Source organism: Argiope bruennichi, chromosome 1, assembly GCF_947563725.1.
Source record: "Argiope bruennichi chromosome 1, qqArgBrue1.1, whole genome shotgun sequence".
NCBI classification, from domain to species: domain Eukaryota; kingdom Metazoa; phylum Arthropoda; class Arachnida; order Araneae; family Araneidae; genus Argiope; species Argiope bruennichi.
Window position 1 is genome coordinate 60,113,158 of NC_079151.1, and position 27,189 is coordinate 60,140,346.

At 27.3% G+C, this 27,189-nt stretch overlaps 1 protein-coding gene across 2 annotated transcripts in view; it reads right to left on the reverse strand.

Annotated features, from left to right (window-relative positions):
- LOC129978693 (cGMP-inhibited 3',5'-cyclic phosphodiesterase 3A-like) overlaps positions 1–27,189 on the reverse strand; it is a 679,937-nt gene that overhangs the window by 243,374 nt on the left and 409,374 nt on the right. Inside the window, exon 1 of one of the 2 annotated variants that reach the window (XM_056090657.1) lies at positions 7,306–7,519. The exons of the other annotated variant lie outside the window; for it this stretch is intronic. Coding sequence (XP_055946632.1) covers positions 7,306–7,326 — 21 coding nt within the window. The 5' untranslated portion in view covers positions 7,327–7,519. Of the gene's footprint in view, positions 1–7,305; positions 7,520–27,189 lie in introns of those variants that run through there. 2 annotated transcript variants of the gene reach the window in all.

The following is a 27,189-nucleotide window of genomic DNA, read 5'->3' on the forward strand; positions in this document are numbered from 1 at the left end:
ATTCCTTAAATGATGGCGAAATTATTTTGATTAGCGACCAAAATTCGTAAATATAATCTCAGTAAAAGTGTGTGTATAGTATTTGAATAAACAACTGCATTGTATTTTAATGCTTATGTATACCTGAAATGTCCCCGTAGCAGAGCCAGTGGAGCGTTAAAGATTAAATTACACAAATGCGAACTACCATTTAAATCTTTAGAGGTTAATAAAACACACTTGCATGCTAACATGCGTTTTCAGAGTGACAAAAGTTGTTTGAAAATGAGAAAAAGTCGTGTGTAGAAACAGCAACCAAGAGTAGGTTATTCAGATTTACGCATCAATTGTGTCGAACCAAATTTGTGAGCACGCCAGAATCTAGATAAAACAGATTCAAGAAAATGATTCAGTCGAGAATGATTCAGTTGATTCATAAATCAGTCGAGAGAAACAATTTATCATTATATCAACAAACTGGTCAATTTTTTTAAAAAAAAATTTCATGCTAATGAATGTTTAAAAAAAATCAAACTACCTTTTTATTTGGAAGGTTTTTCAAATAAAAGCTTTAAATTGACTGTTCCTAAATATAAATATGACAAACACAGATATATCAAAATTTTAAAATAAAAAAATACACTATTCTTTCAATTAAAAAAATATTCTATAAAGAAACAGATATCAATAACAGTAACACAGATAACAATAAGAATTGATTACGTCAGAAAAATGTTTGGAATTGCAAGCACAATTTAGCTATTTCTGATAGCAAGGTAAACTTGCTTAACTTGCAGCAAAATTATAATCACAAATGAGTTTTACCCAAGATTCAGAAATAATTGTGGTTGCTATAGAAACGCGCGAAGTTATTAAATTCAGCAGGTGAAAAAGAAACGAATGTTTAACGCACTTCAGAAAAAAAGTTTTCTGCAAGGAAGTTTATTCGTTAAAAAAGAAAAATCATTCAGGATATTTACCTGCCAGAGCATTCAATGTAAACAGCGACATATTGAAAGTTAAATTAATTTTTACATTATTTACGTGTTGTATTATGCGACATAAAAAAATTACAAAACATACTGTTTTAATCCTTTTGTTTAAGGAAACGAAAAAAAAACTTTAAAAGTTTAGTTTAATTTATATCAGAAATTCAAAACAATAATTCAATTTTCCTAAATTTTTAAAAAGTTTAAATAATTTAATACATAAGTTTACATAATTATTCAGTTCAAATAGATAACAAAAATTAAATGCAAATACATTTTAAAGTTTTTTTATTTATACTTTGATTTAATTTAATTAGATTAGCGGTTATTGGATTAAAACTGCATGAAGGTTATATTATGTTTGATTAAACAATTTTAAATTGCAGACAGATGATAAAAACAAAGCCTGTGGATTCTACCATCTTTATTCGAATTCCAACAGGATAACAGTAAAAGAATATCTTTCCCTTTGGAAAACATTTCAATCCATTAAAAATACAGACAAATTTGAAAATAATAATACAAAAAAAACTTGAAATTGCGGTAATAAGGGATCATAAACATTATTTACAATATAAATCCGTATAAAAATTTTGTATCATTTGTTTTTTATGAAACAAAATATTTATGTGCAAATATTTGAAGAGTTTAATAAATTTCTTGCATAAACATTTCCTAATATAGAATGCTGAAGCAAGAGAATACAAATAATAAATATATTTACTTATAAGTAATTTTTTTTACCTCTATTAAGTTTGAATTTGGACTAATAATACAAATATATTTCATAAACTTACAAAATAAGAGCGAAATTTCTTAGACAAAAAAGCCATTTATACTAAAAGTTAAAAATACTATGCAATTAAAACAATTAAATCATTCGCTTCGAATCAAAATTATTACATCATATGCAAATTCATATTGCAATAAGAAAATAGTAAAATAAGCATAAATAATATAAATTAAATAAGCATAAATAATATAAATAGATAAATAATATAAATATAAGCTAATAGATAAAATAATATAACTTTAAACCCGGATAAAAAGTTTCCAAATATATACAATTCTATCAATAAGCGATGTTATGCTCTCGCCACTGAATGCTACGAATCAAACATAATATCTGGCATTTTCAGCTGAAAATAGTGGCTATTCTCAAACGTACCATTGCGAGAAAGTTAAAATTGCAAAATTCATATTTTTCAGTAGCAAACGAAGGAAATTTGAAATCTGAAGAAAAAAATATAATTTTACATGAAATTTTATACATGAAAATCTCATAAGAGATAATATGATTTCTCTCAAAAATATAAAGTGTATATAAAATAACTTAAATAGCTAAGTATTTCTAAGTATTAAATAAACATTGGAAAAAGGAAATTCTAACTGAACAGTTCATCAGATATGCCTGTTTGATTTTTTTTTCTCTTGGATTATTATAGTTTTTATTATAATTCATAATTATTATAATTAGAATTTTTCTCGAATTGAAAAGTTAAATGTTTTCTTGACACGAAACGATTCTAAGAAAATTATAAGCAAGAACAAACTGCGTTACGAAAAAAAAAATTACTTCGAATCCAAGCCGGAAGCTATTAAATATACAAAGTGCTTTACTGATGCAATCTATGAAGGAAAAAAAAAATTCAAATTCTGTAGCAAAATGTAGAATGATTCATTATACATGCGTTCCGAAATAAATAATTTACAAAGAGAAAAACATTTCTTTTAAACGAACACGGGTTTTTTTTGTCATTATACAACAACCTATAAGGCAACATTTGATACAGCAATAATAAATGATCCATTATTCTTTAATTAAAAATTATTTGTAAATATAGATTACATTTGATTATTACAGCAAAAAAAGAGAATTTAAGATTTGTTTAAAGCAATGATTAAAATATATCCAACAGTAAACATGAAAAGGGTCAGGATTTATGAAATTAAATTGATAATTAAATTTAGAAAAAGTGATTGCGAAAAATAATAACAATTATTTACATAGAGTCAGTAAGGTAGTTATGATTCCATACTTTTTTTAATTTTATTTATTTATTTTTTTTTTGTAAAGAAAAGAAAAATGAAGAAAGATTTCAAATAAACAAAAAAATCAATTTTACTCAGCAATCTGTTATGGAATGATACAAATTGTCTTCAGAAATGATTTTATTATGATTTACCTAGTAAAAGTCTTTTCAAATACTTTGCAGATATACTGCTAAAAGGGACTAAGTCAAAAGAAAGACGAGTTGATACATTGATGCTATTTTGAAATATCATTTTTTAACAGGATAAATTCACATTTATCAATATACCATTATTAAGCATCATATGCTGTTTATATATATCGGCATACGCAATTTTTCCTATTGTGTAGGTCATATTTTAAAACTGCAAGAATGCATTGATTCAATTTTCTTTTCATTTGGTCATTTTTATCGACAATCTTATAGCATGCTAAATCGAATGCTCGATGCAAAAGTAAAGAAGAAAAGTCGATTAAATGTTATGCTAATTGAGTATAAGAAAAATAAACTATATCCTTCATATGATGGTATCAAAAATGTTAACGATGATAAATAAGTAGCAGAATTTTAAATATTAACTTTATTCCTAGATAAATTGAGAGATCAATTCGTGTTTAAGATACCTTTGGTATATATAAAAAAGGTATTAAGAGTGATCAGTTAAAAAAAAAGCTATATACTTTTATTCAGATTCTCTGTGTTTCATAAACAGCAAAAACTGCTTAAAAACGAGCAAATAATTACATTAAAAATAAATATTTGAAGTGTGTAACAATAAAACTGAAATAAGAACTCTTCGGAAAGAAAAGAAATTGGAAAAGATAACTAACTTTATTTATTAGATGTCTATCTAAAAAGATTTTTGAATATTTCAACAGATTTAAAAATATTTCATTTACGCAAGACAAAGAAACTCATGACTTTATTCGTTGTCATTCTTTATTTCCGTGGTTTCGATAATTAATTCCAAATTATACCTAACTAATGAAGAATATCATAAATAAAATTCAAATCTGCTTATGTTTGCATAATTAAGACAGTTACTCACAATTTTGTGGAAGTAAATAGATTTTTTTAAAAATTTGTACTTTGCAAGGTTTGTAATTAGTTGCTAAAGTATGAAGTATATCCCCAAAACGTTATATAAATATAAAATATATTTTTAGATAATTAGAGTATATGATGAAATCATTAACTCGTGATCAGAAATTAATACCTCCCCTCACAATGGAAGAGCAGAGTAATTAATAATCGCTTTAGGACATGGAGAACTAGCGATTAAAGTCGCAACTAAATTTTGTTGTTAACCATTTATTCATACGCCATGGACACCGGGATAGATCCCTTGGGTGCAATTAACCTATTCTTATAATAATATTGTCAGAAAGATGAAATTAAAGCGCGTCATTAATTTCATTTTATATTAACCAAGTTTCTAAATCTATTTTTATATATTACCCGCGGATAGATAAAGACAGGATAGAATATGAAATCATTTTCATTTGAAGAAAAACTTTTTAAATCTACGTTTTCAGATGACAGAGGTGACAGTGGGAAGGAATTTAGGATTGTACAAGAAAACTGATAACATATATGATTGTCAAATCCCCAAATATTAATAAATAAAATTAATTAAAAAAGCTAATTTAAATTTTTTTATCAAAATAAATTAATTGTATCGCTTGCTATTGAGTATAAGTTATTTCTTTATCAACTTATTAATTTCCTACTATTATATTAATGCGGGGTAACAATGGAGTGCTTATATAAATGGATTTTTAAAAATTATTTCTTTAATTACGAATATTTTGCGAAGATAGTAATTTACAGTTTTGCTATGAATGCATATATAATGTACCTTATTTATATAAAATGGAAAACTTATACTTAATAGAAGTTTATTATAAATTATAATCTATTACAAGATGTTAATGGCAATATATTATGGATGTCTATAAAAGATGTTTATGGCAATAAATTACAGATCTATTCAACTAAAAAAGATCGAAATCATATCTGAGGTGGCTGCTTATTCAATTTCGATAGTCATTTGAAACAAGCGTTCGATATAAAAGACTAAATGAGAATTTTGAAAGGCAGTTTTTGATAATTTTTGAACGAACAAAATATGAACACAATTTATGTACAATGATATGCCAACATGAATTGAAAACATTTCAAATTAAAATTTTGAAACCTTTCAACGAAAAGGAAATTTTTTAGAAATTTTCAGTAATTTAAGTCGTTATAATTGACTAGCATCCAAGCGAATTCGTTTTCAAAATATAGGGAATTTTTACTTGACGTGAATATTTATTTTAAACATTATACCAATTACATTTTATAGTCCCTGAAAGTATTTATTTCTCTTTTAACCATGATACATAAGAATGATATAAACTGCAAAATATTTTTAAATGGGCATCAATTCTCCTAAATGTAAGACAGCAAGAAATACATGAAGCAGTGTTATTACACAGAATTATTACAGTTATTATTAGAGAAGCAGTGAATGAATTGAATTTGAATGTTATATTCCAGTTTGAAAACTTCTAAATTTCAACGTTTTTTGGCTGGTCTGCGTGGGTTTATAAATTTTTCTGTAAATTCGTTGCAGTTATAATTTTCAAAACAATCATATTTCACCTTAAAATAAAATTTACTGTAACAATTTTAATGAAAAGTAATTAATATAATCTGAAAAAAATAATAATGTGTTAACTTTTTTCCTCTATTAGTGTGACTAAACTAAGGAATTTTGAAGCACATTGCATCCAATTTCTGCATCGAATAATTTTATACAAATAAACAAATCTAGAAAAATCAAATTACTCTCACGCATTCTAAATTCTCGGGAAGAAAGTGGATGCTTTATATCTTAAATTTCAGTAATTTTCCTATTTTAGATTATAACATTTCAGAACTTTTTTATTAGTAATTTTTTTTATGAATTGAAGCAAGAATTACTGCAATGATATAGTAAAGCCCCTCTATTCAAATATTAAATCAGAATTATCAGTAAATTGATATAAATATTTCAAATTTTAATATTAATTTTCGTTTTAAGCATAGATATAATTTAAAGAACGAAGATAAAGCTCAAAGTTTCGAGGGGAAAAAATGCTTCACACGTCTGTAAAATTTAAAATTTGGGTAGTTAAAAAAACTAATTAATAAGTTATTTTTTAAAAATTTTTTTGAAAAAAACCCTTTTGGCATTGAATTGAAGCTCGTGCTAGAGTTTCATGAAGACAATAGTGTATTTATCTAACAATTTATATAATCTCAATAAAATAACTTAAACATTATGTAGATAAAATAGTGATTTGCAAACATACAAAATAAAATTAACTAACTGTTACTCGCACTTTTTTTAAAAGGCTAATTATTATTTAAGATCAACTGAAATCTTTTTCAATTATTTCAACACTTTTCCAAAATTTTAAAAATAAAAATAATCCATTTGATAAATCATTCAAATTACATTATAATAAAAAAAAGAAATAGCAAAGTCTGCAATGTATCAAAAAATTATCCGACAAGCTATTTTCTTATCAAGGGAACGTAATTTTTTTATCTTAATTCAATCACTAAAGATACAGCTTGAGATAAAAAGTGATAAAATGTGTAATTATATCACTGAAATAAACTCCAAAAATGAATCAAATTTAAACATTTTTTACTTCTAATTCATTAAAAAAGATATGAAAATGCTTTTTTTTCTTTTTCTGAAGTATAATAAATAGTTTAAATAAGTTTTAAATAAATAAATCAAGAATTATTTACCATATTTAAGCATGCTTGACAATGTTGTTAATTAGATTTATTTTACTAATTCTTCATTTCTATTTATTTTTAAGATTTTTTTTATCTTTTAGGGAGGTTAAAAATACGTGCAATCGAAAATTCTAAGATATTTTTAATTTGAGTAGTTTCTACATTCGTTGTACCAGAGACATTAAAATAAAATAGGTGCTCACAGCATTTTCTATAATAAAAAATATCACGAATAAACGTGCAAGAAAACGGATTAATAACACATTTTTTACGGCATACACTAACCCAAATCAAAACAAAACATCTGGCAATCCCAATTATTAATTCTGCTTCTTTATCCTTTATCAACAATCACTAATTTGTTCCTCTATCCTTTTCCAACCATCACAAAAAAAGCTATCTCTATACCATTAATCGTCACCATCTTCGAGTGACATATTTCTCCTCGGAACAAAGAAATATTCATCAATCACTCCACCCACGCACACCTGCCTCCTCATTAGTCGTGCCATGTGAAAACTTCTTACCTTAGAAGGCGAGTTTCCCATGTTGGCCTCAAGGCATGTTACGCGGAGTTCCTAAGCTGGGACCGGGTTGACAGCCCAAGCATACCGGTGACTGCGAGATATCCGACACGTGATGCAATAATAGAGAGGAGGAAGATGCAACAGCAGTGATGTATCCGAACGGAGACAAGGTTGGGGATGGATCTTGAGCGGGAAACACACCGTCTTCCGCGGGTAGGAGAGACACTTGTGCGTTATCCCCTCGCTTATGAGGGAGGTCCCACTCGCCGCAGCACGCCATCTAGCAACCGCTCAAAGAGTTGTTGGGGTCCTTTGAGTTCTCCCTTGTGGATGAATGGTGAGAGAATGTAACGGGAGGGGGCCACCAACTAATCTTTAAGTAAACACCACCTGCGAACTGTAACAGGTTTTATTTACTTTCTGAGAGTATTGTATTGAATCATATAATTAGGAAGTGGTTTAACTGAGTAATTAGGATTTTGCGAATTCTTTTGTCTTAAATTAAGAAAAGAAAATGAAAAATTCACTTTTTCACCACAGCTACACAAAAAGTAGCCAATTTAAATTGCAAGCAGATCAAAAGAGGGTTTTTTTCTTTCCTTCTCAGAAGAGTACAGAAAAAATTAGAAGGAAACGTGTTTCTATCAGTTTTTCAAAAGACGTCCGGTTCATAAAAATTAATTAGAAACATCACTACAAGGAGAATACCATGATGATAAACGGATTTCTATTAAAAACAAAGAAAAGCTTTATATGTAAATCTAATGTAGCATAGGTTATTATTGTTTTTCAGATTCTGTGTCATTAATAGTTGCTAAAAGGTGGAGAATCCTGAGAAAAATCAATAAAAAGAATACTAAACAGTAATCTTTGAAAAAATAATTTAAATCGAAATTTATATAAAAAAATTTATTATCAGTTGTAAATTTTATAATCAATTGGTAAGATATTTTCCTAGTTCAAATTTTAAAAAAAATTCAAATATTGTTTTTAACGGTATTGACTTAATGTATGAAATCAAAGGCAGAAGTAAAAAATCTATTAAAAAGTTACTTTCATTTAAATTAAATTCATGAATTATTATACATATTTATTCGAAAAATTAAATATTATATATTTAATGCTGTTGTGTTAAAATGTAATCTTAGAGAGAAGTCAATGCACCAACGCAATGCAATAATTCCAATGAAGCTAAATTACAAGAATCAAGTGCTTAAGTTGGCAATTTCTCGCAAAATGTTTGAAAAGTAGTTTTTTTAAACCAAATTTTGTATTAAAGAGAAATTGATTTTAGGTTTACCGTTGATGAAGATTAGTGCACTTGTTCGCTAAATATTAAAAACAATTTTGAATTTAATTTAAAAGTCAGATTGAATTTGATTTTATTTGTTAGTTTAACTTCCTATTTTAAAACAATACAAAAGTTAATTGAATTGTTTCAAGAAATCCATGTTTGGATATACAAATTTGAGGCGAATCGCGGTTTCTTTTTCTTTTTTTAAAGAATTATGGATTATCTTATTTTAAGGATTTAAGGATAGTTTAAGTATTTTCATATTTTAAAGATTAACATTAAGATGGTGAGGGTCTGACGACATTCAGCTAGTTCAACCCTCACTAGGATCCAGCATGCCACATCAGTATGCTTATATTTGTTATTCGATGATATGCTTAACATGCATAAGACTTATAAATACGAACTATCTTGGGTGAAATTGGGTTTTTCTAGCCTGAAAGCACCATTAGTGTGCGATTTATTGCGATGATAACTACGAATCGTTTGTGCAATTCTTCATAGCTTGTTCCGTCTTTATTTTCCAAATATAATTATTATTGTTCTTTGTTATTATAAATAGGTCATATCATTTGCTAAAAACCATTTTACAGCAAAACCATTGATCTTATACAAAGTTTCAGAGAACATCATAATGTAGAAATATAGTATTCAGTCCAGTCTATTGCTTTCTTTCTTTTTTTAATTATATCTTATTTATTATTTTTCTTCTTCTTGAACAAGGATTTTTTTTCTTTTTTTCATGATATAAATTAAAACTGAAGAAATTGTAAATTTGTTAATGTTTGCCTTGAGTTGTCGTAACAGGTTTTAGTGATGATAATTTACAAACAGGAAATATAGAACTGAAGTTCACATTTGTTAATTTTTGGCTAAAATACGAGAACTAAACATAAACTAAAATTGAAAATTGAAAAAATAAATTTCACACTACATTCTGCAATTATTTTTAAACTATATATTGTGTTTCCAATGTTACAGTACATTTTAACTATATACAGTGACTTGAGTTAAATCTTTTCTTATAAAATTCTTTTTAAATTGAATAGTTACATGCTAATGAAACAAGTAAACTGCATTCCATTTTCTAGTCACTTGTTGAAATGCTACAATTTTAGACATTTGTGCTTTCTAGATAACATTATATTATTTCAATATTTTTAACATATAATTCAGTTAAACGAGTCAAACGATTAATTTAATAAAACTTTATTTTTCTGCCAGAATACAACCTGTTACTGGATTGTTGAAAAAAAATTAAATTTAAGTTTAAATTAGATTTCTAATAATGATAAATTAAAAGCTAAAAAGTAAAAAAAAATAATTCGAATAAAAATTTTACTTTTTTGCACATTAATAAAATTTGTTTTTAAAGATTGTTTTATTAGATTTATTTAATATTTTAAAAAGTATCACAGTTTAATTTCTATTTCAAAGTCTGAATATAAATGTTTGCTTAACATGCTTAACAATAGAATTCTTATCATTAAGTATGACATGATACGATTTTCTGTTTAAATTTAATGAGCAAGGTCGCTCCCCTATTATATAGCTTTATTGTAAAAATGGATGCTTTATCTAAACCTAATACATTATCACTAATCATTTTTATTGTTGTATTTTTTTATACATTTAGGGAAATGGAAAATCACAAGAGTAAACACCTTCGGAATTTTTAATCGTCAGATTATAAGAAATGATTTGCATAATCCACAGTCTTCGCTATTTTATCATAAATCATCTTATAAGTAAAACTTATACACAAATTGAACAAAATACATTCGTATTATTAGATGTTTACACAAGCGATATATTTTAAAGCATAAATTCCAACATAGAATTTTTTTTTAATTTAATACAATTTAGCTGAAATTTATATAAATTCAAAGAACATCCAGTTTTCTTATCTAAAACGACTCCTGTAGAAATGTTTTATATTACAGGAAACATCGCATATCAAGATAATATTTTAAGTAGTAAAACATCTTAAACGATTCTAAGCAAATTTTTGAAAAAGTTAGGCGTTTGAGAGTAACCAACTCAAACTTGTGAAGAATAAAATATTCTGATTTCATTGTACACATTTAAACTGCCTTATTTATGATCCTTTTATTTGAACTGATTTGTTTCATATTTGTAAAGATGGAACTATGCAGAAATAAACTGTTGCTACTAATAGATTTATATTATATAGATCACAAAATATTCTAAATATTTTTATAGACGAGGAAACAGATGAAATTATTAATTCCCATACCTGATTTGATCCTTAGTTTTGAATACATCTGTATTGCAGCAAATAATTTTTACATTCGATTCTAAACAAAATCTAATTCTTAAAATAATTTCTTTCTCACAGTGGAGATGAGCAGTTAATAATCTGAACTATTAAATATCAAACAATTCTTTAAGAACGATTGACAAAATATTATTTTTTTGGTTGCCAAACTATAATTTTCTAATGCATGAGTTCAAAATGACAGCAAACGATAATAAAATATAAAGCTACTTTTTAAAAAGAAATTGCGCAATACTTTAATATCAGAATTTAATTATTTTTAATCCAAATATTTAAACAATATCTTTTGGATTTGATATCTAGATAATTTTTTTAAAAAAATTGTTTAAGTGTGTTATGGAAGAAATTAAAGTTAATTATTCGTTGCAAAATGGGTTTGGAAGCTCAGATTTCATCAATAATAAAGTAACATTTTTCTGCCATGATGCTTCTGTTCTCGTATAAATCAAAGTTAAATAAGGAAAGTAATTTTCAGTAAGCATTCTTTTAAGGATCAGTGTTGTACCTCATACATGTTCAAAAAAAATTCAGTATTTTAATTGGAAATCATTTCTAAGTATTTTGAAAATATTCATTTGAGAAATTTTTTTCAAATCAAGATTTAAATTTCCTTCTTTTCTTGCTTTTAAACATACACATACTCTTGACATGTATCATGAATTAAATCTTTCAGAGGAAAAAAATCTTAGTTTTGCCTTCAGCGAACAGTTATTATGTTTTCAATTCAAATACTAATAATAAGAATAGTGCAAAAATAATCTATATCATCCATGTATATAAAAATTTTCTTTAAACAAATCTGCAATTTTTTAAAATACTTTATGGATAATTAGAAACTCTACACCAACCAAATGTTGAAAAACAGAAACCTGCTGAAGATTTTATTGAGATTCGATTACATTGATATTTGGCGTTTATATAAAAAATTAACACTAAATAAAAATTAAAAATTTTCCCCCAAACCTAGATATTTTGAATTTAAGCACTAAGGTTGTTGTTTTGACATACCCACAAATTTTTTCACACATTATGGATTATTTTTTAAAAATGTCAATGATGTTACTTGGAAGTAACACTTAATAGAAAGAAAAATCAACAAATTAAACATAAGAGCAGCTTTAAATTGATGATTTTATTTCAGGTATTTTATTTATCGGATTGAATGTTGTGATTCCACAAAAAATGATATATTGTATCATGTATTATTTATTATTTTTCGTACGTCTAACACTTGAAACCTGCGAAATTTATCATTGCGATTTATTATCACTCTTTACGATCAGAAACGAACATACATTTATCATTTACTCTTGAAAAAAAATAAACTAAATATTTGAAGGAATCAGTTATGAAAGGTATAAGGAGTTTTTTTTTATGCTACAAAAAGATGAAATTTAAAAATTAACCTAAAGACAAGTGTTCACGGTTTCATCACGGTTTAAAATGATCCAAGATATTTACTCAGGTCAATGCAACAGAGTTTGCAATTTATCATTATTCTTTTGAGTGCTTAGGAAATCACAAGATTTTTTTCACAAGATACATTTAAGAACGCTTTATATTCCTGCGTATTTAAATCTATATTCACAACATAATAAACGATAATTAGATTAAAAAGTACAACTCTGAAAGCGCGCTAAAAATTTATTCACAATTATAAAATAAATAAATCAACTTTTCTTTATTAATCAGTAATGCATAAATAATAAAAATAATTAAATATTTTTCTTAATTATTATCTTTTCTCCATTATATAAGTGAATTTTACTGGTCAAAACGTTAAAATATAATAAATTTGAACATAAATTGAATGTTAATCAATCATAATACATTATGGAAGTAAATAATTTGTATAGCAATTACATTGTTCAATAATTCTTACGAAATAAACTTGAAAATGATTAAGAAAGATTTTGATGTTAACATCACTTCATATATCTTCATAAACTTTTTAAAATAAATTCTTCCAGTATTATGAAGAAATACTGATATTTTATAAATCTTTTCCAGATATCCTAGATAATTCATGAAGCTTTGTCATTTTATTTGGTCATGACTGATTTTTATATTCAAATATTATTAAATGTCAATGTACAAAACTTTGTAGCGATTTTATAAAGCAGCGATTGACTTCTATATTCAATCTATATTTTTTTATAATTTATTATTTTTGTTCATATGAGAGCATATAAAATGATTTTTAGCATTATTTTCTTCCATTTTATTTCTTTTGGAACTAAGAAAGAAAAGAAGTTTTCGATGCGATAGTACTTTTTGTATTGTATACAAAATTTCTTAAACTATTTATAAACTAATTTTTTTCTTTTTAAGTAAATAACATGCCCGCTTTGGAACGTTTGTATAGTCAATTAGGGTACTTAGTAACAAAATACATTTTTTATTGTTATATTCTTCTGACAATTCACGATAATTTTCATAAATAGTATTAAAAGATTGGAAAAAATTTAAAAGATTTAGCTTATTTAATGCTGCAATATAAAGTAGCGCAATTTTCTAAAATATTAGTTAATAACGATTATCAGTAAGCCGTATTTACTTTAAAATTGGTATGGAAAATTTTTAACTATATTTTTCAGAAAAATAACTACACTTACTAAAAGATTAATTTTAACTAAAATATGGAACAATGCCTCAAACACTTTCTATAAAAACATTCATTGATTTAAGAAGCATATCCCTCATAACATAGCAAACAATTCAAAAAATTTATCTTGATTGACGAAGAATGCAATCAAAATGGCTCTCGGCATGTGGAATGTCTTAGGAAATATGATTTATACTTTATTAAATAAGACTCTTTTATGACACAGCATCGATTGAGAGGAATTATTTTTTATTAATGATAACTGAAGCAATCATCCTAATAAAAGAGCGCCATAGCAGAAAATACATATAAATTAAAGCAATAAGCGGATAATAACGCGAAATCATAGATCCGATATTTCTGCGAAGAAAACTTTCATTATAAATATCATTAATTTACTTCCTCACAGCAACTGTTACAACTATTCAATGAAAAGACATTTTATTTTGCTGAATAGTTGTAACAATTGTGCTAATTTCTTTTCAATCATGCTGCAAGAAAAGTAACTTATAAACAAGCTTTGAGAACTATTGAAGCTGTATTATAAATATTTGTATATAAATATTGCTTAATAAACAATCCTGAAATGCTACACTTAGAGATAAGGCTTTAATATACACGGTAACAATAAACAGAATGCTTAAATACTGAATATGATACTGTTATTGCCAATTTGTAATATTACATCCTGAGGCAGTATGTCGTCTACTGAGGAAAATTACTTCACAGATAACTATAGAGAACTCTGTGTGGACCTTGGTGATAAACTTGGCGAACATTTAGCAATAAAATCGAAGACACCAGAAACTACAAGAATCTTAATGGTAGAATTATTAAGGCTCGTGTTATGTCATCTAATCTAGAATTTTCTGTATCCGATCATGAAAAATATAAAAAGACAAGTAGAAAGCATTGAATCGAGTCATGAATCGGCTCACGTGGATAATCAATTGAGAGTAGCAGACGATTTGAGAGGAATGAGTAGTCGTACGAAGTTTCTCGTCTGAGAATTCTCTTTAAATGCTTTGTGCTGTTACAGTTGTTTACTACTGAATTGCTGCTTGATTTACTGCTATTTATTGCGAGTGCTGTTCTTGTGTACTCCTCGGCTGTGTGTTTTGTTGTTTGTGTGTTCATGTTTGTAACCGAGGCTGTTGGACCCTGTTCGCCATATACACCCTGCTACGGACTTGATTCTTGGATAATTTTTCCAGGACATCGAAAATTAATTGTCATGACCCTAAAAAAGAATTCCGAAGAAGAACTTTTTACTCAAACAAAAGTTAAGTTACGTCTGCTCTTCTCCACAAATAAACATCTTAACCTACATTCATCAGAATTCAGCCTCCAACTCCACATTGGCAAGGCATTGAATGAAGATCTGGCGGATAAAATGTATTGAAATGTTAATAAACATTATATTCAATACATTTAACCCACCAGACTAAGACTTGAATGCATGATCTCCAATTACATTTACTATGCATATATGCAGAGCTGACGCTTGGTTAAAAGATAACTCAAATACCAAGGGACCAAGACATCAGCAGCAGCATTTTCATTGATGAACAAAAGTATTTAATGGGTTTAAAAAATCATTTCATAATATAACTAAACTTATTTTTTAGAAATTTTGAGATATCTTTAGAGGAAAGAACAGTTTAAATAGTGCACTTGAAATACTTTGAAAATTAATCAATGTAAAGACCATAAAATGTGTGACATACATTCAATATAAAAAAAAATTAACATTTACACAGCCTATTATTAAAATTTTTAATGTTCATATTTCTTTTTGCTTAAAATTTAAGGACGTAATTTTTTTAATTAAAAGAATTAGAAAACTTTATAATGGTGCTTAAATAAGATTGAGTGACTAGTTTCGACGCTTTGTTTTCATCAGAAATTAAATATATCAATTCTTAAAATTTTGATATGCCGCATTGCAAAATGGCAATGGAAAGTTTGATTATTTCAAATTCCTCAGATATTATTCAAATTCAAATTTACTCAGATTCAAATTTAATATCAAAGTCCAACAAATGCTGAAGAAAACATCCTGCTTTGCATTTTATCAGTGTCAATAAATAATCTATATCATGAAAGGAGAAACAAATATTCTCGTAAAAAAAAAAGATAATAAAGATTTCTCTCATTTAATCTTTCTGATTTATTACCAGTTTGCTTTACTGAATTAATTAAATGTACCGATAAAATGAAGGTCATAATAAATCTCACAATAATTACCTCTGTAATTTTACAAAGCGATTACAATTTTATCAAACAGTTTCCTTTTTATCAAATATTAACTTTTGATGACTCTAATACCGTTAATAATTCAACAAAACAATGATCGTGAGATAAAACATGAACATATAGAGATAAAAGATATCGAAATATGTAAGATTTTTATATTCTGATAAATTTGATTTTGATGGAATAATTCCGTATTTCGAACTATTACCCCTTGATGTGACGGAAGATTAATTTTTGCAACTAAATTAAATTTAATAATGGAATATACAACTTTTATGCATTACTCTGAAAAATATAATTATCAATTTTGCATCCAAGAACAATAAAAATTAATATATATATATATATATAGTTTTAATATAGTTAAAGTTACAGTTTTCTTAATACAACAAGAGGTAAATAATAGTGTAAATTACACTGCCCTTTTAATTAACTATATTTTTCACAAATGCTATAACATTTAAAAGTTGCTCCATTTCATATGCCATTTTAAAATTATGTAACTCACAAACTATAAGCAAACTAAATTTGCGTATAGCATAACACGTTACAAACTGTCTAAAAGCAATCGAAATCTCGCGCACCTAGCTAATGTCTGAAATGTTATATCACCAATTTACATGTTTCAAACTATTCCATTACGCTTCTTAATTAACATCCATAACTTGATTTTGAAGATTCATTGTTTGACATAATTTTTGCTTATTTACAATGTCAAAAGACGCAAGTTACGAAACTGAACATGTTGAATAATTCAAAAAACTGAACAGAATTTCCATCATCACCTTCACATATTTTAAGAAATTTTTTTCAACCGGCTACAGAAGTGTTATTATTGGCGCGAGTTACTCTTATCATAGAAAGATTGACATCCTAAAAGGAATTCTGAGATCCGCTGATGTACCTTTTAAACAGATAATTACCTCAAATTTGAATTCCCTGCAGTTTTCTAGGAATATGCAGTTTTCTTAGAAAAGGAATATGAACGATAGGATCAGATTTTTTAAATAAGAAAAGATAGTTTCATTTTTTAAAAATCTGTTTAAAATGAAAATATTTTCCAGTTAATTATAGAAACATTTTACATTTTTTTAACTTAATATAATTATCATAAAATAGTCCTGGACAAAGTAATAATTTACGTTTGAAAAGAAAGGTGAAGTTTCTTTAAACCAATTAGTTTGTAAATATTATAATTTGAATGCATTACTGGCGATTATTATTACAACTTACCAAGAGTTCATACTTTTCAGCTGAAGATTAAGAGGAAAAGGCAGTGAACAAAGCCATTTCTTTAGGATTTATTAATATCAAAAGCATATATATCTCGACTCGTAATAATAAAAGGAAATGTGAGTTTATACAATATATGTATCTATTGGAGTTCTACAAGATTGATAGATCTTAAATGAAACTGTTATTTTAGATATAAATATGAAATGTAATAATGCGCATATGAAATGTAATCAAGATTTTCTTTCACATTTTTATTAAATTAATTAAAATTTAAACAATTTTTGTTTCTAACTTTCGAAAATGTAAAAAAAAAATTATTATTTAAGTCTCATTTTATAATTTAAAAAAAAATTGTTTAATGACACAATTTTAGTTGTCACACAATTTTTCTCCTTAATTCTAATAAATGAATTTTCTAAGATATTTCTATAAATAACTTTCAAAATTTTTTTATTGTTTTCATTTATTTCATTTCAGTGTTTTAGGAAATATTTGATTGCTTTCAAAAATGGAAGGAAAATGATTTAATGGATTTTTTTGAACCTAAAGAATTTAGCTTTCTTTTCTTTTTTTTCTTAAAAATTTGTTACAGAATTTTTGTATTCTACAAAATTTGTAAACAAAGTACATCAAGATATTAAATGAATTATGAATTTATCCTGCATTTCAAAGATTACAGTCTTTTTTTAATCGTTTATCTTTCATTCATTTTATCAATATGTTTAAATTCAGTTAACCGGTTCCGTTTTCTGAATATTAAACGTGACTTTCTATTTTAATTTTATTCCTATTTATTATTTTATGGAACTATTTAAATTTTATTCTATTTTTTCGTATAGTCTATAAAAGAACAGATAGAAGATAACTAAAAAAACATGAGTTGAATGTTTATCACAATTTAGAGTTTCAATTTGTTTTGTTAAGAGAATCGCTGATACCAAATTATGTACAAGAAATCCAACTGAAATTAAATGAGCTCAATGTTCCCGTAGAACAAGCTAGGCAAAGAAGGCGGCCTGTAATAAGTAATTAAAGGAGATTGAATCTTAAAATAGAAAGTATAAAGTTTCAAAAAGCAGTTTAAGAACAGTAAATTATTTACAAAATATATCTCTGTGAGCGCTAAAAAAATGCACACTGAAAAATCTGAGATGCAAGAACCAAGTTATCTTTATTTATTTATTAATGTATTGAAAATCAATCTAAATTTTCCTTTCAAAAAGAACAACTTTACATACGAAATTTGGAATTAACATTTCTTCATTTATAATTCGAAGTATTTTATTGCAGAATCGAATCACATAGTGCTAACATAACTTTTAGAACCCCATTTTGTAAAATATTACTAAGAATATCATTTCACTTAGTTAAGAAATTTTCCTCTTCCTAAATTAAAAAAATTCCTAACAACTTCTTTTTTAAATGTGCATCTTAAACTATAATTTATAGAAGCATTTATAGAAGCAATTACAGACTATTTAAATTAGTTCTGCCATTACGAGAAATTTCATAATAAAATATCAATATCAAGCATTTAATAATTTTTGCTGATATTTATAAAAAAGAAAAAAAAATTAATCAAAGGCTGTCTATGGAGGTTATTTTCTTTAATTCTTCAAAATACAAAAATAGATAATAAGCGAAAAGATCAAAACTTTGAATTATTATTATCCCATAAAAAATTTATCAAATGACAAAAACTTTTATTACCTATGGTTCAAATTTCAACTCCAAAATTCAGCTGCAATATATTTATTGAAACCTATTTTCATTTTTCCGGAATCAAAAATGGAGCAATTTTTTGTATTTACGGAAAGAATTTAGTGCCAGCATATAAAATGAATGAAACAAACAACTTAGGAAATGTATTTAAAATATAAAAAGCTGGGATAATTGAAGTTTTCCTAAAATGAAAACATTATCTAGAAGTCAAATATGTTAGTAAACATGACATTAACTGATAAAATTATATATAAGGATTGTAGCTTCTAATTATTAATTATTGTAATATATGCATTTTAATTTAATATTTTATTGTAATTTATTTATCTTATGGTACTACAGTGGGAAATGATTTCTAAAACGTGACTGCAATTTTATGTGATTTCAATATATCTTATTTTGGTTTTGTGGATCCATTTTTCGTTTTGTCATGTCTTAACATGACACTTCCCTTTCAGCAGATTTCGATAACTAGTGGGAGTGGTCTTCCCAAAACTTTATCGCATACTTTCTAAAAAAGATGTTACCCCCCCCCCCCCCTCCCATCAATGTAAACTTATGGACATTGAAAAAGGCCGCGAAAACCTTGCATGTCAATGTCGAACAATGTACAGTTATGAAATATTGATTATTGGCGTAAACCCAGTATTTGTTTTGGTAGTTAATCTCTGGCATGCAATGAACAGAAGTGCCAGAAAATCGAATTTGTATTTTGGACTCGTTTTTTTCAAGCAATTGAAAGCATAATTTCACATAGAACGATAATTATAGTCACAAGACCGCATACTGAATTTCATTTACTTAAGTGTTTGCGTTGGTCTGTATGCGTAAATATCAAATGATTGGTGGAAAACAATGGAACAAATCTTATTCAAAATTTGACAAGAATCTATATTTTAGATGCTGAAACTACCAAATAAATTTTATATTCCTATATTTTTACTTTTTACATTTATCGTATTCATTTGTATTCGGGCAGCTAGATAGCTAGAGTTCCTCGACATGGATTTCTCTCAAATTCTGATAGAAATCTACAAATTTGCTGTTTAGTCACTTACCAAATTTCATCTATCTTGCTCAAAGCACTTTTGAGTTATTGTTTTTATAGATAGACATACAGACAAAAATCCAAAAATGTCTTTTTCGCGCTCAGGAATCTCTAATAAGTAGAAATTCATCAAAATTTCGAGTTCAAATTTTTTGACGATTAGATTACTTTCCAACTTCTTTACAAAAACACTTAACAGAAAGATTCAGACAGAATTTTCAACCCTCTCCCCCTTAAATTTCAAATTTCTTGTTCGAACTTAATTTTATGATATCACTTCATGAGTGATTTACTTGTCTTTTCTCGTTTGATTGCTCCAGCCATTGCATTTTATGTGTAAAAAGTTTTACAATATGCAATAGAATGCCGAACAAAGAGAATTCTGCGATACCAGATCCATGTGTTATTGAAAAATGTAATTAAAACTTCGATTAATTTTTAATTAAACAAAACTCTAATTAAAATTTTCAAAAATTCAATTCTTAGTGAGTACCTACAGTTGAAAAAATATTTATTACATATCATATACGTATTGAAACATATTATATACATATTGAAAAAGAAGAAAGCCTGTCTTTTTTAGATGAAAATTTCAAAGTTTAAAATCGAAATTCAATTAATGCATTTTTTTTTCAAGCTTTAAAAAATAACTTGGTATCATTTTGGATTTTGTAGCATATATCAAATTTTACCCCTCTAGATCCACCAGTTTTTGAATTTTTAAACAGACAGAATTGCTAAAATGCGTTTTTCGGATTCCGTTGCATTTGAAACATGGATACAAATTAAAATCTCGATTACAACACTTTATATATTTCGCTGTATGAAATAAAAAATAGTTGTAAGTTAGAGGTCAAAATTTTTCACATTTTGTAGATACGTTGAATTTTCAACATCTGTATAAAGATGGGAAGTCATCATAAAAATAAGATGGTAACCTTAATAGCATATAAAGGATGCATAATGGTTGATGGTTTCTATGAAGTGAAGAACCATTACTAATATATGAGATGTTTGTAATGGGTTCTGTTTTGTAAGGTTTTCACGCCCATGTAATTATACTTGATGATCTGTCATTCACCAAATGATCTAGTTAGGTGTTAACTAATCATTTATAGTTAACTTTTGTGTCACCGAATTCGCACTAAAGTGCAAAATCATTCCCAAACAATACCATTACATCAACACAATAACATGAGACTCGATCATTTTCAGAGAACACAATTAATGTATAAGTCTAACAAACTTCGTTTTTCAAAGATACTGACTATGATCATTTTCGAAAGATATTAATTACTTTCTTATTATAGTTCATTTTATTAAAAATTCATCCGCTATATAATAAGAACTATTTTAAAAAAAAATAAAATTTGAAAAAATTAAAATTGAAGTCTGCCATCGCAAATTTCAAGTTATCATTTGAGAATATTATTATTTTTTAATTCATTGTTTATCTTAATTTAAGTCATTAACCAGCTTAAATCGATTTGAAAGAATCACGTGACTATCAGATTACGCATGTATCGATATTTAGAAAAATGAAAGTTTTCTTTTATCGCCAAATCGGTTGAGTTCGAACATTTTTTCTCTTAAGGCAGAGTTTTTTTTTTTTTTTTTTTTTTTTTTTTTGTGAAAATCCGGTTTAAACTAGTTTGGAATGATTATGCGACTATTGTATTTCGCAATCGTTAATTTTTAAAAAGGCTATGGATTTTTTTTCCGTCTCAAAATCTTTCGAGCTCCATAACTATCATATCATATTATATATATATGATATTTCCCAGGCTGTTTCGCGTTGATTCCCGTTTCCTTCTTTGTGCTTCTTCGAGCGATAACTTCTTACGACCCATGCCCTTTATTTTCTGGCCACGTATTTTAAGGCTTCAAAAAACACCAAACCAAAACAGTATCATGTTCTCACCTAATAAGGAATATTTTCAATAATATGAATTCGAATTTAAGCAAAAGGAAATGTGGAGTTGTTTGTTCTAATTTTCTTCCAAATAAATTTCTATGATCAGAAATAATCTATCAGTTTCTGTGTACTTTGACCCTACTAAGTTCCGCAAGATCCATATTGTCATTTTAATTGAATTTGTTTGTAGAACAACCCACACCCCCCTAAAAGAAAGAATTTCTTTAAACAATATTCGTGATGTGGCAAAACATAAATGGGCAATACCAACAAATCTCCAAGTCTAAAGTTCAGCTACGCATTCTTTTAAAATAAAGAAGATTGTTTCTATACATGCACCCACTTCTTAAAAAGAAAAAAAAAAAAAAAAAAAGAGAAATGAATCGATCTTACAGTTTAAGTATTTGAACTGAAATGAGAAAAACTAACGCAAATGGACATAAAAAATTTATTATTCAATTTTGTATCTATAAGTTCTGTTCAGTGCTCAAGAAAATAGAGGATCGTTGTTTAACCTTTTAAAAGGCCATTTTTTTTTTCTTTTCATGGTATGTTAAAATATTTGTAGGATTGAAGTTGGCTTAAGAAAAGTGATTCTTTTAATTTATTAGATAAATTTAATTTAATTAATTAATACTTAAATAACAAATCAAGACACACTATTTCATCTGAGATAAGGAACTCAAGCTCTAAGTTTCTGTCTTATTGAAAGAGTTTTTAGAACTTATGCCACAAGCTTGCATAACTTCATAAAAAGGTTGAAGAATTTGGTGGGAAGCATACTTCTCATGGCCCTAAAAAGGGCTAAAGCAGAGAGTTCGAAAGTTTTAAGTTATATTAATCCCATGAAAATAAATATTAAGTATTTCAAATTTATTCAAAAGCCTTAAAAAGAAAGAAAAATGTGCATTAATTCCTTCAAAGCTCAATGAATAATAACAACGCAAGCCTCACCAAATTTTTAAAAATAATTTCTAACCCATTAATCTTTTTATAAACGCTTAGCAATAACGACACAAACAAAGAGCCTTAAGCTAAACAAAATCTACGAAATATTTCCGATAACTATTCCTTGATAAGCAAAGCATCCTCCACAAACCTTAGGCCTTTTCAAATGCATGTTTTTGCACCAGAAAGGGTAAAGGAAACAAAACTGTTTACAAAGCAAACAAGAATCAGGGTAATTTGCGGTAAAAAGAAACGAAACTCCATCACCACAGAATAAAAGATCTTGTGTAAACCTAGCGTCATCTTTCCTGAGAGGTGTTTGGGACGCAATAAACGGAACTGCCTACATGTGTCCTAACACAAACACCGAAAAGCAAACTCGTGTTTGTTTGCTTTACATTTTTTTTTCCCCTTCACGAACTTTTAGCAAGGTGGACCCTCAGGGCCAATTATCAGTCGTAAAACTGCGCGAGAAGAAATCGTTATCAATCACGAAAAAGATCGCAGGTGGGAATCTTTTAAGATATCAGAAAGAAGGGAGGGAAAGGACGATCGATCGATCGATGGTGGTTGGAAGCAACAGGTATTCTTTTCTATTAGTTAGAAAAAGATGGAATTTCGAAATTTTCATTCAAACGTTTGTTGAAACTAAAAGATAAACTTGAAATTCTTTAACAGCTCTTTTTTCTTAATTTCAATATAATAGGAATACTTTAAATGGAATAGACGTATCTAGAAATGCATCCCTTTTGTTAAGCACCACATAACACGAAATTCGCCTAAGCAGCAACAGCAAAATTGAGGGTGGTCTGCTGGCCATAGGAAGTAACTAATTCAATATGCATGTAAAATCTTTTACATAATAATTAATGAGAAAGTCCTTTTTTGACAGAGCTGGCAAAAATAATATTTTTGAGCATAATGCAAGACAAATTTCACGTGGCCTCCTAGATCAAAACTGTTAAGCAGACTGAATAAAGCGTACGTGATTAAAGAAAAAACGTATCTGTTCTGTTCTGTTCTGTTGTTTGTTCGCAGTTGTATTCTGTTAGCATCGCAATAAACAGCAAAATAATACAATATAAAAAAATTCATATTATAAATTTCAGTTTAACGTATTGTTTTATAAATTTTTAAAAATAAACATGGGTACTACGAGAATGAAAAGTAAAATTTTACAAAATTTCAGTGCTATTGTTCGATAGAGAAAATCGATTATAACGTATCGTACATGAATGGGAGCTCGAATTCAAAGATTTTTCAGCATTTGTCCAGCACAGAGATAAGCCAATAACAAAAAAAGGGGGGATGTCCTAAACACAAGGCCAATCAGCATATTTTGTTCAATAAGCCATGAACTATCAATTATGCATTTAGGAGCCAATATGAACAATCGCTGAGCTACAGGTTAAAAAATATCACGTGATTCATTTCGGCCCGAACGAATGCAATAACCACGAAACAAGCTTGTTTCACATGGCGATCAACGTGTTACTATGCGTTTCAAGAAATATTAATATTGTAATAATGAATATTCAATTCAGGCTACTCATATCTCTGAAAGTCAAATTAAGCTAGTAATTCTCAAGTAGTATTTTCTACTTCCTATATCTTTTCCTATGACAGGATGCTAAAAAATTACGGTATATTAATTTCAGTGTGAATTTTTTGAAAACAGCTCTAAAATAATTATATATTTACATTGTTGCATAAAAAAAGTTTATAAAACCTCTTTGGAGCCAAAATATACCAGTTAAGAGACAAATTTTTAAAAAAAAAATTGGAAAAGCGGCTTTTTTTTTAGCTAAAAAGAGACATAAAGCAAAAATTTTTTAATTTAGAGGTTTATCAAAATCTTTATTCAACATTCTGCATATAGCTTGAGAAATATATTATCTAGTGCCTGAATTAAAAAAATAAGATGCAATTCTATCCATTCTTTAGATATTGAGGTTCTACTGAAACAGAACAAAAAATGTTCATTTTTTTTTAATTGTGAAATACTTAAACATCTATAAAATATTTCTAAAGGAGAGGATTACGTATTCTGTAGTTTGGTAACTGAAAAACTTCAACGTTGGTTAAAGATGCCAAAAATTTTTGATAAACCTGTCGCACTTACTTAATAGTGAATAACAGTTTGTTTGTATAAATAATTTCTACAAGTGTTGTTCTTTGCATATATTTTTGATGTATTTCGTTTATCTGGAATATTAGTAGAATAAAGCCTTTAGGTTCCATTATCAAGCTTGTTAGATTGCATTCACTGTACACCATTTGGATCATTTTGAAGCAATATTTTATGTCCAAACAAAACACGGAACCATGTACAATCCTGATGCCGAGACTGCGTCTAAACTGCTTCTACCTTTTTCGGGTCAAAAATGAGAACATTTATTAAGATTCAATAAAATCTTTATTATGCTAAAAATAGTGTCAAATTTCTTAATTCTGTAATTTTTAATTCCTCCTTTTTGTATTTCCGAGATTATATATACATATATAAATAGGTCGAGCAAGAAAATTGCGTTTTATTTCTCCTATTATGTAATTAGTCTGCATATTAGCTACTATGCACTTAAGTAATATCTTTTTTTATTTTCAACAATGAATTCTAAAAGTTAAATTTAATCCCTTTAAATTATTAATTATTTTATTAAATAAATACCAAAATGCAGATAAAATATTTATAAGTCGCCATTCTGAAAGGCATTTCCAATCAAGAAAAACCATGAAAAAGTTAATTCAAAAATGAAACGCAAGTAACATCAAATTTAAAAAAGTTAAGAAGTTAAGGAAAGGAGCGGAATATGAAAATATTTCGCATTCAATCTATTTATAATACGTTAACGTTTACATTACTTAAGTGAAGTATGGGAAATTCTTAATTTGTAGATTGATGTGGCATTGCTTATTAATCTCATACTATTCTTATGTGATTTGCACTTAAGAAACATTAATAGATGTTTTAGAAAATTGAATGACGTTTATTTTCTAACTTACAGTTTCATCTATTTTGAATAGAACATTATTCGTTTTTTACTACTCAAGTTTATAAATTTTGAAAATTTCTCTAAGTAATAAAAAGCTTCACCTATTTTGAGAAGAAATTGCCCTTTTTTTTTGTCGCCATACTTATTGTTTATAAATTTTCAAAATTTCGCTAGTAAAAAAGAAACTAGCAATAGTTGTATTGTTGTATAGCTGTAAAGTTCAGAAATAATGCAGTTTGCAGTTAGCGGTGATATAAGAAACCTGGGATTGAAACGTTTGATGAGAAATTAAAATATATATAATAAACAAAAATGTTTATTTTTATTCAATCAACCTCCCAAGGTGAACCTTTCATAGAGTTTGCTTACATCTATAACTCATTACTTGAGAATGATTATTTCAGTTTTATTAAATAGAAATGAAGCATTTCGTTAAAAAAAACAATTTATGTTTATCATAAGAGAATTTTTAACAAGTTAACATTGAACAATTTTAGCCCATTTCCTATGCTCGACCAAAGTGCAAGAAACCAGAAAGATTTAGCAAATCGAAAAATAGTAGAAGTACCAAAGAGAACCCTCTCTCTTTAATCCTAAACACCTGAGAAAAGAACCAGTGCAGTCTTCCTCGGGGGAATGTTTTCCGAGCCTTAATCACACATGGGACATCACTTACGTCCAAGAGCAAACCCAGATATAGTAACAAGACGGAACTCTTCAGGAAAAGAAAAACTTTCCGCTAGCTTTCGCAATATTGCAGATCAACAGAGAGAAGATTCTAGAAACTGTAAGGTGACATGCTTGTTACAAATTTCGAGAGCAGATTTGAAATAAACGCTCATTAGATAGATTTTTTTTCACTTTCTTGTATACGTGGTATAGAGAAAGCATAGTCTTCGTCAATGAATTCGCACTCTAGATTTTGATGAATCTTCACATTTTAGACCTCGCTAAGTTCGAAAAACACATTTTTGGAAAATGTCCATATGTCCGTCTGTGATACAAAGATAACTCAATAACGCTTTGAATTTACATGAATAAAAATTGGTATACGGTCTTCACGCCAAAGTTGCAGATTTCTATTAAATTTTGATTAAAATTTGTTCAGAGGAAATCCGTCTGTCTGGTTATTCGTATATAAGTTAACTTGATAACTACAAAACGAAGAGAGCTAGATAGATAAGATTCGGTACGCATATTTAACATCTATAGTGTAGCAACCTGTCAAGTTTTGAGCTAATCGAATTACAGGTTGACTCTCTGTCAGTCTGTATGTTCAGAAATATGGAACATGATAATTTAAAAACGCAATGACTTAAGTATATCAAACTTGGTAAGGGATTTTGTGATTACAAGTTCAGCCTTGTGTCAAATTTTTGTTCTGTTGAGAAAAACGTGCGAAAACGCAAATTCTATTTTTCGGTGCTATTAACAGGGATTAATCGCCAAATAATGCGCCAAGAATGACATGATAGATTCAGTAAAAATGCTAAATTCTCTCCAAAAGTTATTATTTCTTAACTATTGTATGCCAATGCCATGTAAGGCGTTCTCTGGCATGATATATT